At 42.5% G+C, this 14,647-nt stretch overlaps 1 protein-coding gene across 1 annotated transcript in view; it reads right to left on the bottom strand.

Annotated features, from left to right (window-relative positions):
- Positions 1-9,820, bottom strand: part of LOC310878666 (leucine-rich repeat-containing protein 75B-like) — a gene marked incomplete at both ends in the record, with an annotated part of 37,503 nt that extends 27,683 nt beyond the window's left edge. The window contains 2 exons of the mRNA XM_083793036.1: positions 1,487-1,615; positions 9,518-9,820. Of these exons, the coding sequence (XP_083649162.1) occupies positions 1,487-1,615; positions 9,518-9,820 (432 nt within the window). The remainder of the gene's footprint in view (positions 1-1,486; positions 1,616-9,517) is intronic.
- Between the last annotated feature and the right edge of the window lie 4,827 nt (positions 9,821-14,647).

Consider the following 14,647-nt stretch of genomic DNA (forward strand, 5'->3'; position numbering starts at 1 on the left):
CACTGTTGAGCGTACAGTACGAGGAATAATACAGTACAGTACAGAAAAATATGGAGTAGTACAGTACATTACAGTACAGGATAGTACAGTACAGTACGGAGTAGTACAGTACAGTATGGATTAGTACAGTACTGTACAGTATAGTACATTACAGTACGGAGTAGTACAGTACAGTACGGAGTAGTACAGTACAGTACAGTACGGAGTAGTACAATACAGTACGGAGTAGTACAGTACCGTACAGTACAGTACGGAGTAGTACAGTACAGTACAGTACAGTACAGTACAGTACAGTACAGTACAGTACAGTACAGTACAGTACAGTACAGTACAGTACAGTACAGTACAGTACAGTACAATTTACAATTTACAATTTAGGCATTTAGCAGACGCTCTTAATCCAGAGCGACTTACATTTAAGCAAGAACAAAAGCATGGGAATACATCACATAAAAGCATTTATCAATATCATGAAACATGCGTAAGCTAAGAAAGTAACAGTGGAATATCTATATAATGAAACTATACATACACTATACATATAAACTATACATATTTACTACTATGCTATACATATGTACTATGGCATGCTATGACTATATACAATACCATTATAGTGCTGTCTACATAACATGCTATAAGTCTGTGTCAAATGCTACAGTACAGTACAGTGTAAAGCACCACTCAGTTCAGACAGGTCTGATTTTAGAAGAGTCGTTATGTGGGCTACTGCGTTACTGGGTTAAGACATATTTGAGACCGCTTGCCATAAGTGGAGTTGAATGGTTAAAATGTCATGCTCATACATTTCCTGCTTTCTTAATAAAGGAAGGCCTCAACAGGTAATGATTACAAAGTTCAACAGGGTGAATCCAGTTATTTGTTAACAAGCACTTTTACTGGATTTGTAGAGATACTGAGAATGATACATGATGTACAGTATCACAATGCAATAGAGTACCGAAGTCTGACGTCAATATCGGTAGAGGGCGCTAAGTCCACTGGTTCATGTAGTTTTTTATTTGCATTGTAATCCCCATAGGGGGATTTTAGATCTCCTCAAGAACTGTGTTTGAAAAATAAACAAATCATCCCGGCCGTTTTACTCATATGGATATGAAGAATCAGCTAACTGAGAGAAAACGTTATTGTTACTAGTGGTGAATTAGTTACATTTTCGCTAGAAACAGACTACATGAAATGACTGACGGACTGACTGTCGTAAACGATACAGAGCCACCTCCTTGTTTATTTTTGGACCACAATTCTTATATGAGAGGATTTTAAGATGTCCCCATGCTATTCTCCATAGAGAAAACTTCCATGAACCAGTGGATGAGCGAGTGTCATCAGGACTTTTGCTATTTTTGCTACTTTGAAAACGTTTGGGGGAAAAAGCAAAGATAACTTTAGAAAGTTTTGACAAGCCCAAAATAGAAGGAAAAACATACTATATTGCACTAGCTAGCACTTAATGTACGCTTACCTTTTTTGGGCACTGAATGTCTTGTGCTAGGCTGAGCAGCAGCTCATGAGAGATTGGATCCACAAGGTTGAGAAACGCTGGGTTCTTGTACAAGATGTCATTGAGAGATGTTCCCTGGAGTCCTAAGTCCTTTAAGAAAGAAGGGGTAATTAGGGCGAGGGTTACATCTTTCATTTACCGAGTCTAAATTTAGAAATTCAGCCCAACAACAACAAAAAATAAAAATATTCACTCGATGCACAACTGAATACTCAAGTGACATTTCATGGATCATTTAATGGTAATACATTATCAGTGTTTACATAATCCTTTCATGATTCCCTTTCATGCCCGCTCAAGTGTGCAGAGCAATACTCAGTAAGAAGATGAGGCGTTTATATTTCTCCACAGGGAAACAGATGGATGAAACTCATGTCTACGATTTAAAAATGGTTTGTTCATCTTCATGACAGCGATTAAAATGATTAAAAGTAGTGGAGTACCCGTCATCAGAGTATTTAGTGCAATACCTGTCCTCAGAGAAGTTAGTAAGGTACCCATCATCAGAATACTTATTGCAGTGTGTGTGTGTGTGTGTGTGTGTGTGTGTGTGTGTGTGCGTGCGTGCGTGCCAGTCTCAGGTGTATCACCCACTGTAGTGTAGAAACATGCAGTACACTATGAATGTATTAATGTATTGATTCATTCAAGTTCAATTCCCCTCCACCTCCACCCTGTTCCTAAGTATTCACGAGTGTGTGATGTGCAGAGAGCAGTTTAATAAAACTAGGAACGAGGACACATCCCAAGGGGTTGATGTTATTTGTATCTTCTGCAGGCTGTTTCTATTTACTGTGACAATGTACAATAAATCACATTGAGGCCAAGAAAGCTGCATCTTCAGGTGATGCGCTGCATGAGGACTGCAGCGTCAGGCCTAATCTATATTTAGCGGCTCGCGGGTGCCGCGCACCGAAAATAGCCGATCTACAAGAAGCTCACAACAACTGTGTCGCAGCGTGGCATCATCATAGGCAGTGTTTGTTTTCAGACATGTCAAATAGCCCGCTATAGCAAGCAGCATCCACCTGCCTTTCACACACACAGAGAACTAAGATTGTTCTTTTACAAATATTACAAATAAAAGCTGACGATGAAAAGTTGAACGGCTTAACATCGAGGAAGATACACAACTGACCCACCCAGGTGATGGCAATAATACTATTGACCATTTGCTTTACCGTGCACCATGAAAACTCATTTTGATGCTCTTGCTACTGAAATGATAGATTATTTAAATGGACATTTAATGTAAATCTCTAATTGTGTTTTTTGAACATTGGAACGTTACAATTCTGTTTGCCTTTTAGACTTCGTAATCACAAATCGCACAGGGCAGATATGACAAATAACTTAAATAATAAATATACAAAGAAATCAAATCACGGCCCAGGCCGTAGCGTAACGGTCTGGGCACCGGACTGGTGATCCAGTCGCGGTGTGCCGCGGGTTCGACTCCCGGACCCGACACGGCCTTTACCGCATGTCATCCCCCCATCTCTCTCCCGTTTCCTGTCAGCCTACTTTCTGTCCCTTAAAAAAAATAAAAAATCAATAAAAGGCGTAAGCCGCAAAAAAATATCTTAAAAAAAAAAAAAAAAAAAAAAAGAAATCAAATCACTGACACATTTAATATTTTTAATATTTTTTTTCTTTACAGAAAATGTACAAAATAGCGCAAATAGTTGATCTACAAGATGTCAACACGTCATCAGCTATTTCTGTATATTTCTATATTTGAAAATGTGTGGAAACGATTGACGATATGCAAAAATAATTTGCGATTATCTCAAATAATTGCGATTAGCTTAATTTTACTGCTGATCTCCTAAAATGTATTCTAAACAGTGTCCGCTTTTAAATGAGACGGCTGCTACGGCCCTCCGCCATTCTCCACAGTGGTGTGTCAGGCAGCCGGAGGTCACGATTCACGAATGGGATTCTGTTCATTGGGCAGCTATCCCATCACCATTATTGTGTATGGCGAGGACAGCAGGGTCACTTATGTTATACATAAAACTGTAAATGTAAAAGTCTGTCAAGTAGACCATCCAACGAGAGGGGCTTTTCCTACCCCTCAGATTAATGACATACTGTAAGTATACGAACAAAACAGTCAACTCCTTGATGAATGAAGCAGAAGACAGTATTATATTCGATGTACAACGGACATTTTATTTCTTTACTTTGAGGTTTTTTTTGTCCAGCACTGATTGTATCAAGAATTGTGGTGATGTGTGCATCTTTTCTCTTTTCAGGTTGGCGGTTGAAGCGATGTAAACCATGAACAATATCCTGACAGTCCTTATGGGTACAGGAAGCAGAGAGAAAAACTCCCATCAGCAGTTTTCCCCTCCTCCATTTCAGGTTGATTTATTACAGTCGAGCTCTGCGGGATTCCCTGTTGTTGGGTTATCCTCCAGTTCAGCCCTCCCCGTTTTGTGTAGGCTGCATAACGTCGCTGTCAGCCAGAAACCCTGTATCTCCTTATTTAATCATTTGATGTGTTTTTTATAAATTGATGCCATAGTTTATACTTCGTCGTATAACAGTCTAATGAAAAAAGCTGATCTACTGTTGTTACAGTTACTTGTTAAAAAATAAATAAATAATAATAATTATTATTATTATTATTATTATTATTATTATTATAATAACAATAATAATAATAATAATAACTATATTAAATTCACTGGACCACACATTATTCTTTTCCATTACTGTAAGGAAACGCTTTTAGACAAGCGAGTTTTCAGTTGAGGTATGTTTGAACAGCTAAATCATTTAACTTAGCCTAACACCCTGACATTTTATTTATTTTCCATAAATATTTTTGCGTGGCTAGCGTTTTTTTTAATCTCAGCGCTAATGACATGCCTATAAGATCCTTGCGTTATCAGATCAAAAGCTTTCTGAAATAAAAAAGCCGCCTATCTCCTGTGATGGCTGCATCTTCACAAGAGTTGTAGCAGAGAGTTTATAACATCCACATCCAGAGCTCATTAGGATCGATGCATGTTGTGCTGAGATATAAGGAATATGTAGATCCTGACCTTTTTGAATTAGAGAAGCCATCTAATAATGTCACAACTATGATGTAATATGTATATATATATATATATATATATATATATATATATATATATATATATATATATATATGTTTTAACCCAACAGCAGGAAGGCTTAGACAGGGACACAAAGCAATTAAGTAAATTCGACTTATTTAATGACATTAAGGTTGGGCGATATGCCAATTTGTTTCAACCGCCCATCGTCTGACAAATATTCGCCGATTAATGATGTATTCGTGTCATAAAAGTAAAGTGAGAACAGCTCACTGCAGGTCGCAAAAAAGACAGATCTACAAGCTCTCAAGGCGCCGCGTCCTGCCTGTTTTTGCAGCTCCGTTCGCTAGGCGTTGAGAGCTTGTAGATCAGTCTGTTTCAGCAGCGCAGCTGCGCAGCCAGGGTAACTTGCTCCCTTGCCTGCCCGCACCGGTCAGTCGGAGGCTCGGAGCGGAGCCCACAAGCTGCTGCGGCCAGGCTGCTGCTGATCTACAAGCTATCAAGGCATCGCGTCCTGCCTGTTTTTGCAGTGCCGTTCGCTACGCGTTGAGAGCTTGTAGATCTGTCTATTTTTGCAGCGCTGGTGTCGGTGTTCGTTCACGTTGTCAATAAAAATAACTTAGATTACAGGCGGATATGAAGTTCAATCAGTGGGTTGCAGCACCAGTAGGGGCTACACGCTAAGCTAATGCTAAGCTAAGCGCTATTATGATCCCCGAGCCTATACACTAACACTAGTAGACAGTTTTTTTTATTTCCCCCCCCCCCCCCCCCCGACTTCACGGGTGAGGCATTGGGATTGTGATGAGACACGAGACAGCAGTGTGCATTCTGTTGTGACTGTATATTATTAAACTGCATGGGTCTGGACTCCGGAGCTTAAACAACATGTAGGCTACAGCCTTCCTCAGCTCCCTCAGCTCCCAGCCTTTACTTTGGCTGGCGGCTGCCGTAAGTGCCGTGCCCCGGTGCCCGATGCTGCTGAGTGCGGGGACTGTGGGAGCATACATTATAACGGAGGAGGTGATTTCCACCCGGCCGCTGTTACTACTTTGCTGGGCCAAATTGATTCACATGTTGCTCACACTTTACAGGTTAATTGGGCTAAATCGTCCCGTGCTAACTGATCTAAAATAGGCAATTATAAATACTGTACAAAATGGAGTAGGAATAGCTTTCAAATCAACAATAGCCACTGTTTAGCCACTGACGAATGATTTACAGAGTAAGATTTAATTAAAAAAGTATGTCATCTTATGTCTTATTTATGTTTAGTATTATTATTTATAGAGACATGTTTGCCCTGTAAGCAGTAGTAGTGCAGAAAATAAAGTAAAAAAAGAGCAATTTTCTGCATCGTTTACACGTGTACTAGTATTAGTGGGCATGCTTTTGAGCTTAATGGTTATGAGTGCTGATTCCTTGTTTACTAATGAATATCAAGAAGACCTGATTAACTTAATGGTCTAGAAGGCAGATCTTGAGATGGAGTGACAGTCCAGTTATTATTGCTTCCTTTGTGTAATGACTTCCTGTGTGTGAAAGAGGCATGCTCCAACAGATTACCCAAAAAAATGCAGCCTTCCCTGAGAGAAAAATAGCTGCTTTGCAGCTCTGACTGAGCACAAACGGGATGTTTTCAATATGAAGTATTATTAATCAGACATTTTTGCTTCAGCCGCCCCATGTAGCCTTTATGTTCAATTTATACTCTGTCGCTCAATGAAAATAGCACATCTACAACCTCACAACACTAGAAGCTTGCATTGTGAGTTTGTGGATGTGCCATTTTCAGTAAATGACAGTCACGTACGTAAAGTGCATAGAGAACAACATTGTACAACATGCACTCTACATGTGTGCCTATGTTGTTTGTTGACTAGAATTTATGCTTACGCTGGTTATTCCGATCTCGCACACTACTGTACAGTAATATCGCTAAGAGTGTTGAGCACTAAATTATAAATTGTAACTATAAATCCGGATTAACTGTGTCAAGGGGCAGCCCATGCCCCATGCCCTATAGACTAAAGAGGAGCAAAAAGGCATACACTACACAGCTGCTTCCATTTAACAGCAAGCCAGCTTGGAGGACTGTGTGAGGTGGACATTAGTGTCATGCATTATTCTTATTTTATCATTTGTATCAACAATGAATTATAAAAGGCCACAAATATGGTGCATGGGTTTTTAACAGCATTTCTGTTGATTGTGAATTGTGTTTAGTATGATTGTTTGGCACCTGTCTCTCCTGCAGTACCCACACCTGTCTCTCCTGCAGTACCCACACCTAATGTAGGCGACAAGGCGTGACAAAAACCTGCTCGCGGCAGGAGTCTCTTCCTCGTTTTTAGACAGCTGGTGGATGGAAATGAAGCTCCACGCACGCGGCTTGTGCCGTGAGCGATTTCTTGTTGCACCTTGTGTGGGTGTACTGTATTGTTCCTCTTCTACTCCCAGACAGTTGTGTCACGAAGATGCAAGATGCAGCTAAGAGCAGTTGTCACTTCCTAGTGGATGGAAAATGATGCTTGCGCGTGGCTGCAACTTACAACTTGAGTACCCATTGGATACAAGCAGATATATGCGACAAGGGGGTGGCAAGATTCCGCAAGCAGCCGGAGTCTCTTCCTGGTTTTTAAATAGCTGGTGGATGGAAATGAAGCTCCACCTACGCTGCAACTTGCAGCGTTGGCAAAGCGTTTCCGGTTTTCTGGGCGATGCTGCAAGTTGCAGCGTGGGTCTACTCTAGCCGCTTCATATATGTTCGTACCTAGCGCGTACCTAGATCGCATAACGTCCCATAGCTGGGGGGTATGAATATGTTCGTACTTAGCAAAAAAATAGTTAAGTTCTGGGTTTGGTTTCCGAAGTCTTTTTTTGTGAGTTTAGTCTTTAGTGTTTTTTTGTTTGTTAGGCTTATCCACTGTAAATACTGCTGCATCGGGGGAAAATAAAACACCCTAAACGGTATTCCTGGATAGGTGCATTTCTAAGCAATGGAGTAATCTGTGTTTAATTATGTGCATTGTAATGGACTGGAAATGTTGGAATATCTGGTCAAAACATTCAGTTCTCCATGTTGAACTTGAACTACTTTCAACCTGGTGTCAATTTTTTGGGCCAGTCATTAGAGACGAAAATTTCCCACTAAATAAATACATTAACAAACAAATAAATTAATTAATCTAAGCTCGTTAATCAGCTATTTTCATCCAGGTTGTAGGTGAAAGTATATAGGACTTAAATGGTTAACTTAAATGGTTAAAGCATGAAAACAAATAGCATTAGTCTTTGTGTTACTGTGACTAATATACACCTAGGTGATACGTACAACAATACACACTGACACACAGGTCATTTTTTCCCCGGTTCCCAATAGCGTTGTTACGCCAGTTCCCCTTCCACACCGACACCGTTCCACCAGGTTTCTTTCATCTGACAGTGAGGAGTTTCACAGTTTTCGCTCCCCACTGAACATGCAAAGAAAACAATTCCCCGTCGGCTTCCCACCCGCAAACTCAGCCAATTGTGTTCGCTGGAGCGCCCGACAAAGCCGGAGGCATCGTGGAGAAATGGAACCCCTGTCTCCAGTCAGTGGTGGGCGTCTGGACAAGTACGTTAACCCTGTGCCACCCAGACACCCACACACAGGTAATATTGACAGGTCCATCAATGAAACTACCTCGACCAACAGAGCACAATGCAGCACTATACACAGAGCTGCCCAAAGTTCTTATTAAAGCGCTTCTGTCTAACGATGATGTCTTTAAAGGGTCTTGCATTATATGAATGGGCAGTTCGAAAGTGTGTGTGTGTGTGTGTGTGTGTGTGTGTGTGTGTGTGTGTGTGTGTGTGTGTCCAAAATCACCAGGACGCAAATCGGGCGACCTTGGAACGGTAGCTGGAATTCCTAAAGATAAACTCAGTAAACTATACCTATACCGGATCATATACTCAGTAAAATGTTGCCAAATTAAATCTAACCATTCCTAAACTTAACCTAAGTAAAACTATGCCTAACCCTAAACTTATTTATTGGACGGGAGGAGTAGGACGATGCATAGACATATAAAGTTTCCCGAGATTCCTTGCGAATTACAGCGGAAGCATAAGCGTGGGTCACAGAGTGCATGTTCAGGTCTGATAAGTCCCGGAAAAGATGCACTGTGATTGGCCAGTAATCAGCATGACGTAGCGTGCCTTCCACACTTCCGGCATACTTCCTCCCCCAGTGTAAATTGTCCTTCGACACCCATGGCTCCAACGAACTGCAGCGGCCAATGAGGCATCTATTTTTTCTATGGTACGATATCGGCTCTACGCGTCCTCCCGGTGGGGGCTCCTCACTGAGACAGTATACAAAAGCATTACATACATTTTGTATTCCTCTCCAGACACATTTAATGTGTCTGGGTAACTAGGAATCAGTTGACATAATGACTAAATTGTGGAGAAAGGGTAAAAGGCACACACATTGAACTCAATTAATTAATTAAAGTCTGCTGCTGTTGTTCATAACTCAACCTGTGGATAGTTCTATAAAAAGGTCAGTGGTTTTGTATCGCAGCTTTATTGAGTTTAGCAAATGGCCATTTGATTTTTGATTAAAAAAAACTGATTTCTAGCCTATTATTGTGCACAAAACAAAGCAGTTCACAGCCTCTCTCTGGGTGGGGGTACACACACGCACGAACACGCACGCGCGCGCATACACACGCACGCGCGCACACAGACACACGCACACACGCACACACACACACACGCGTGCGCGCAGTCTGCACACACTCGAATTGTTTGAAAGCGAATCGGTTGATTTACGGACTAATTAACGCACTTTAAATAAGAAAAAGTTGTACAAATAGCCATGCTATAATGAAGCCAATTAAAAGCCCAACAGTCAGCCTAATAAATAACTCCTTACCTTTCTCAACATTTTCAGCACTTCACTCGCTTGCTCTCCTCTCTGCTCTCGAAGAAAGCTCTGTATTTGTCGAATCCAAGCCACTCGTCTAAGATACGGGCTGTCGTTGTTTTTCCGCAGCATCCCTGGGAGCTTTTCGGACTTGTTCAGCACCAGGGACGTAAACAAGAAGTCCCCGCCGCACATGCCCGCACTTCTCTCGGCTTCTCCTCCGGGGCTATCGTGCCTAGTGGTCTGACGCTTCCTCTTGGACAATTTCGATTCAGCATCGAGACTCCTCTGTCTGGTCAACTTAGAACCCATCACTTCATGGAAGATATATCGGTGTGTTTCTCAATAAGGACGATTTGACACTAGTATGCTCCCACAACAACATTATAGTAAACTTGTAGACTGAGTATAAACGCACTGCATTCTGTTCGATATTTTCGACCAAATATTTTTGATATGCTGTACATTTCCAGCATCAATTAAATCAAGTTTGTTTTTGCTCTAAAGTTGCTGCCTTCCTTTAAGTCTTTATAATGATGGCGCGTGTGTCTATAATATTCCTCCCTCTCTGCAGTCTCTCCACATGTAGTCCTCGGACGCTCGGAGCTGCATCCATCCAATGCATTGCATCCATGCACTAGTCTCTTCAGGACTCATGCAGCCCTTGGTGTACACGACGAGGCTGGTGCTCTCCTTGTCCAATCAGATTGCGTAAGGGGGAAAACTGGTCCCAAGTCAGCCTTTCTTTTTTTCGCTCCAGGAAGCATATTAGCCCACGCCCAGTCCTGGCTGGACCAGGTAGCTATAAATTGCAACATTTATAGTAGGCCTACAAGTACACACACACAAGTGCTAAAATCACCATTCCACCGATTAAGCCTATAAATACCTGAATATTTCCTTGTTGTTGTTGTTCCAATGCTAATTACTGAAAATGTGCGTACAAACTGTCAGATGTTTGCCCACCAGTCACCCAGCACAGAACCTAAACTAAACTAGCGTGACTTGAGCCAGGTGTGTGTGACTGCTAAAAACAATATTTTTAGGTGCAACCTCGTAGAGAGGCTGCCGGAGTGCTTTTGGGTTGCAAATGTAGTCCTACGTACCCTGGCCATGTTGAGGACCAACACAGGTGTTTCAGTTTGTCTTAACAGTCTGATTGCTTGGTTAAGAAGTAGAACTAATTAATTTGTATGCAACACCTGTTTGGCCCTCAACATGGCTGGTATAGGAAGATTTGGCATGAAGTCCATTATAGGTTTTCATTAATGAAGTGTTTTAGTCTCCTAAGTGGCCAAACCAGAGTTATAAATAATAGAGACATCACCGGAATTCCCCTCCCATCCACCTGCATTGAGTTGCTCACCCAGCACATGAGGCGTTTTCACCAAGGGGCCAGTGAGGCTCTCCAACGTTGAAGAACTGGGCCCTAGTGGTAAGAGGAGGGACTGCAGGCCAGGCGGACCCGTGGAAGTATGATTGGGAAACCCAGTGCAGCTGGGCTTTACCGTTGAGCGCGTTTGCACCATAGAGTATTAAAAGGATATAGACTGAACTGGCGCGAAGCTCCGCCCCCTCCGCTATTCATGTCAGTGGAAGTTGCTCAGTGGCGTTTTGAAGCCGCCGGAGGGACCGTCTATTTCCGCCTTTTTGGGCGCATTTCCGCATTGGACCACCAAATTTTGGTGGTCCAATGCGGAAATGCAACCGAGCGCTCAATGTTAAAGGGTTTCCTCATCATTAATCCACAGGTCCGCCTGCAGTCCTTCCTCTTACCACTACGTGAACGCCGTGGGCTGAACATATTCTGAACGAGTATCGTGCGTGTGCAAGTGAGTCAAGAACGAGCACCGCTGCATGTATTGGCTTGGTGCGCAGGGCCGGCCTTCAGATCAGGCAGATCAGGCAAATGCCTGGGGCAACAGGAGCGTGAGGGGCAGCAGAGCCGTCAGCCCAATCGCAGAAACATTCGCTTTTTTTTTTCAAGCAGGCACGGAGCGCTCCTGTGGTCATTTTTATGGCCACAGGAGGGAGCTAATCGTCCAGTGTGAAACAATAATAAATCAGTCATGTGAATTATAGCCTTTGTGATATAAATTACTCTACATTGGTCACGGGAGGGGGGGCATCTGGAAATATTATGCCTGGGGCAACATTTTCAATAAGGCCGGCACTGTTGGTGCGTTCATGTGTTTGGCCCAAGTACTTTCGGCCAACATGTCCATTTCGCTTCAGTGTTTCCTCTCAGTGGTCGGGCCTTGGGCCGACTGCCATTACCCCCACCTTGTTTACTTCCTGTTTACATTCAAGGTATCTGAAAAAGATACGTCAGTTCCGCTATCATGCAATTCCAGACTGCAGATTTGTCGCACCATGGGAGCCAAACTACACCCGGAAGTTTGGTGGAATACATTGGAGTCCATGCAGTGACCAGCTCATGAACAAACACTATTTAATTTCTGAATGATTGAGATCTTTGTAAAGTACTCACTTCTGGAAAATATAACAGAACTAAGACATACAGTATAAACATTATTGTCTGCTGTGTTGCTTTTCGATGTATACACTGTATAATTTTGTAGAGGTATAAGAGCACAAATACGTTTCTGGACATATCAAGTATCGTGAAACTGTCCATCGTTTCCTGTCTGGCAGCAAAATATCGCGATACCTCCGAAACAGAAACGATACCTGTTTGATGCTGTTTAGATAATCAATAAAATGATGTACTGTGCACATCGAAAAGCAAGTTTCGAAAACAACCTGTGATATGTCTTCTTTTTGGAACCGATATTATATGACAACGGTCACAATCGTTCATAAATAGTGTTTGTTCATGAGCTGGTCCAGTCGGCTCCATTCACTGCCATTTATTCATGTAACTTCCGGTGCGTGCGTGGTTTGCCTCCCAATCCATGAAAGCGTCCATGAAGTGCCATGAACACTTTTCGTGTCTCTTCCATTTGTAAATAATTCCTTATTTACATTGAGTGCCTGCTCACTTCCTACCACCATTGGGAACTTCCGACAGAATCGGCCAGTTGTGGCAGCTGAAATCAAACGCGTTAGCTCGGTAGGCTACCAGTAAGATGACTGAGGGCGAGAAGCGAAACAACAGAGCTTTTTAATACGGCACAGTTGAGAAGCAGGAGTTAAACTATTAATCTGGTGTCAGTGAGGTCAGATGTAGAGTTGCGGCTCATATGCAGATCTAGCACGTCAAACCATGAATGGCTATCCGGGGTTTGATGAGGTCAGTGTAGGGATCTTCATGTATGGATATCCAGGTGATGGTAGTCAGCTCCACATATGGAGATCCATGTGTTGTACCAACTTGGTTCATTTGCAAGTGTGACTCGCATCGCGGCAACCACACTGGCTATCATGAGACTGGCACAATATAGACTATTGATTAATATTGATGACATCAGGGATCTCCATATATGGAGATGCTGCTGGTCTCTGTTCAGGCGGCGGTGGCTCATGGTGGCGTCATCCGTGAGACGGTGGCGCCGATGCTGCTCTCTGTTCAGGCGGTGCCGGTTCGCAACGGTGTCCTCCGTGAGACTCTGGCGGTGGCGCCGCTGGCATTCCCTGGCCAGACGGCGGTGCCGCTCGTCGGCAGTTTCCTCCATGAGAGTGTGGAGGTCACGCTGCCGGGGCAGATCGGCATGTGCACGCATCCGCTTGAGTGACGGCAGAGTCCTGGGCGAGAGCTGTCGCTTTGGCATGGGATCAACTTGACCAAAAAATGCACAATGAAAAACAGGTATGTGTCTTGAGTGTAGAGGGTTTGATGATGTCAGACTGACATATGTATGATCTTATATGGAGATGTGATGTCACGATGCGTGACCATATATGGAGACGTGGGTGACTATAGTGATGTCACGATGCGTGACCATATATGGAGGCGTGGGGTGACAGACGGGCTGACGGGAAATTCAAGTTTTCATAGTAAATGCGACCTGCAATACAAATATATGTTCAGGTAAATGCATTTTTGTCAATAAATATCTTAATCACCAATCAATCAATGGTGTTCTATGGGAAACTACTGTATCTAAACTACTGTGCTTTTTATAGTTAATCTTTGCCATGTATTGTTGTCTGTCACTGCAGTTAAATAATAATTTATCTGTTAACAGATCCTTCAACTGTGTGGCTTGTAATTCTCTGACATGTGAAGGTCATGAAATTGCTACATGGCATTTCTGGTGGTTATGTGATTGATGAGCAATAATGTCACCTATAAAAGTGATGACTTGAACGTCCTATTGTGTTCCTATACTGTACATCTGTTCCACAATAACACCACTGAGGTGCTTTATGGAGGGTTAGGTTAAAGTTTAATGGCCTTGTGATAGTTACATAGTTACACATTGAAAGCTAGAGAAGGCTTATTGCCTGTGTAGGCTGCGTGCATTATTGTAGGACGGTGGAAAAAGTACACACAGCCAGCAGTCTGCTGCAGAGGCCCAGAGAGACATCAGGTAAGAGATTTAAGCTCTTCTGTTCTAACCCTAGTTAACATCTGTGCCTTCAGACTTGACCATGGCAAACAATTGAGTGTGATATGAGAATGCAAATGGCCACCAATTGCCCATGCTGCAGCAATGGAATATACTGTACCTGTGTCCATGTTGAGTGAATTATGCTTTTCTTTGGTATGGATATGGCAAACTGTGTGCCAGTATTGGAAACGGGGAAAAGGTGTTATTGGGCAAAGAATCCAAGCAAAGAAACCAGGCTTTTGTGTTGCTGGTTTAATTATGGTGGCCGCAGGCAGCACGGCTCTACCGAGGGATGTACTGTAGCTACTGCATGCATCACAGTTTGCTTGTGTAATCCATAGAGAAGCTTCAGTTCTGCAGTGAGATTGATGCAAGCAGGGCCTTTCAGCAGATACATGTTTATGTAAATTGGATGGTTATAAGCCCTGTTTTGTATATTGTTGTAAAGCAAAAATAACCAATCTAACCCAACGCATGTTGCGATGCCATGCGTTGTGAGCTTGTACAGTAGATCTGTTTCATCGTTGTTTTTTGAAAGAATTTCCACCAAGGAATGCCCAAATTAGGCATCTAGATCAAATCTAAATCAAATTTGAAATCTTATTCTGTATTATTCTATAAATTA

This window comes from Protomyctophum parallelum (genome assembly GCF_964188405.1).
Source record: "Protomyctophum parallelum genome assembly, chromosome: 21".
Taxonomy (NCBI): Eukaryota; Metazoa; Chordata; class Actinopteri; order Myctophiformes; family Myctophidae; genus Protomyctophum; species Protomyctophum parallelum.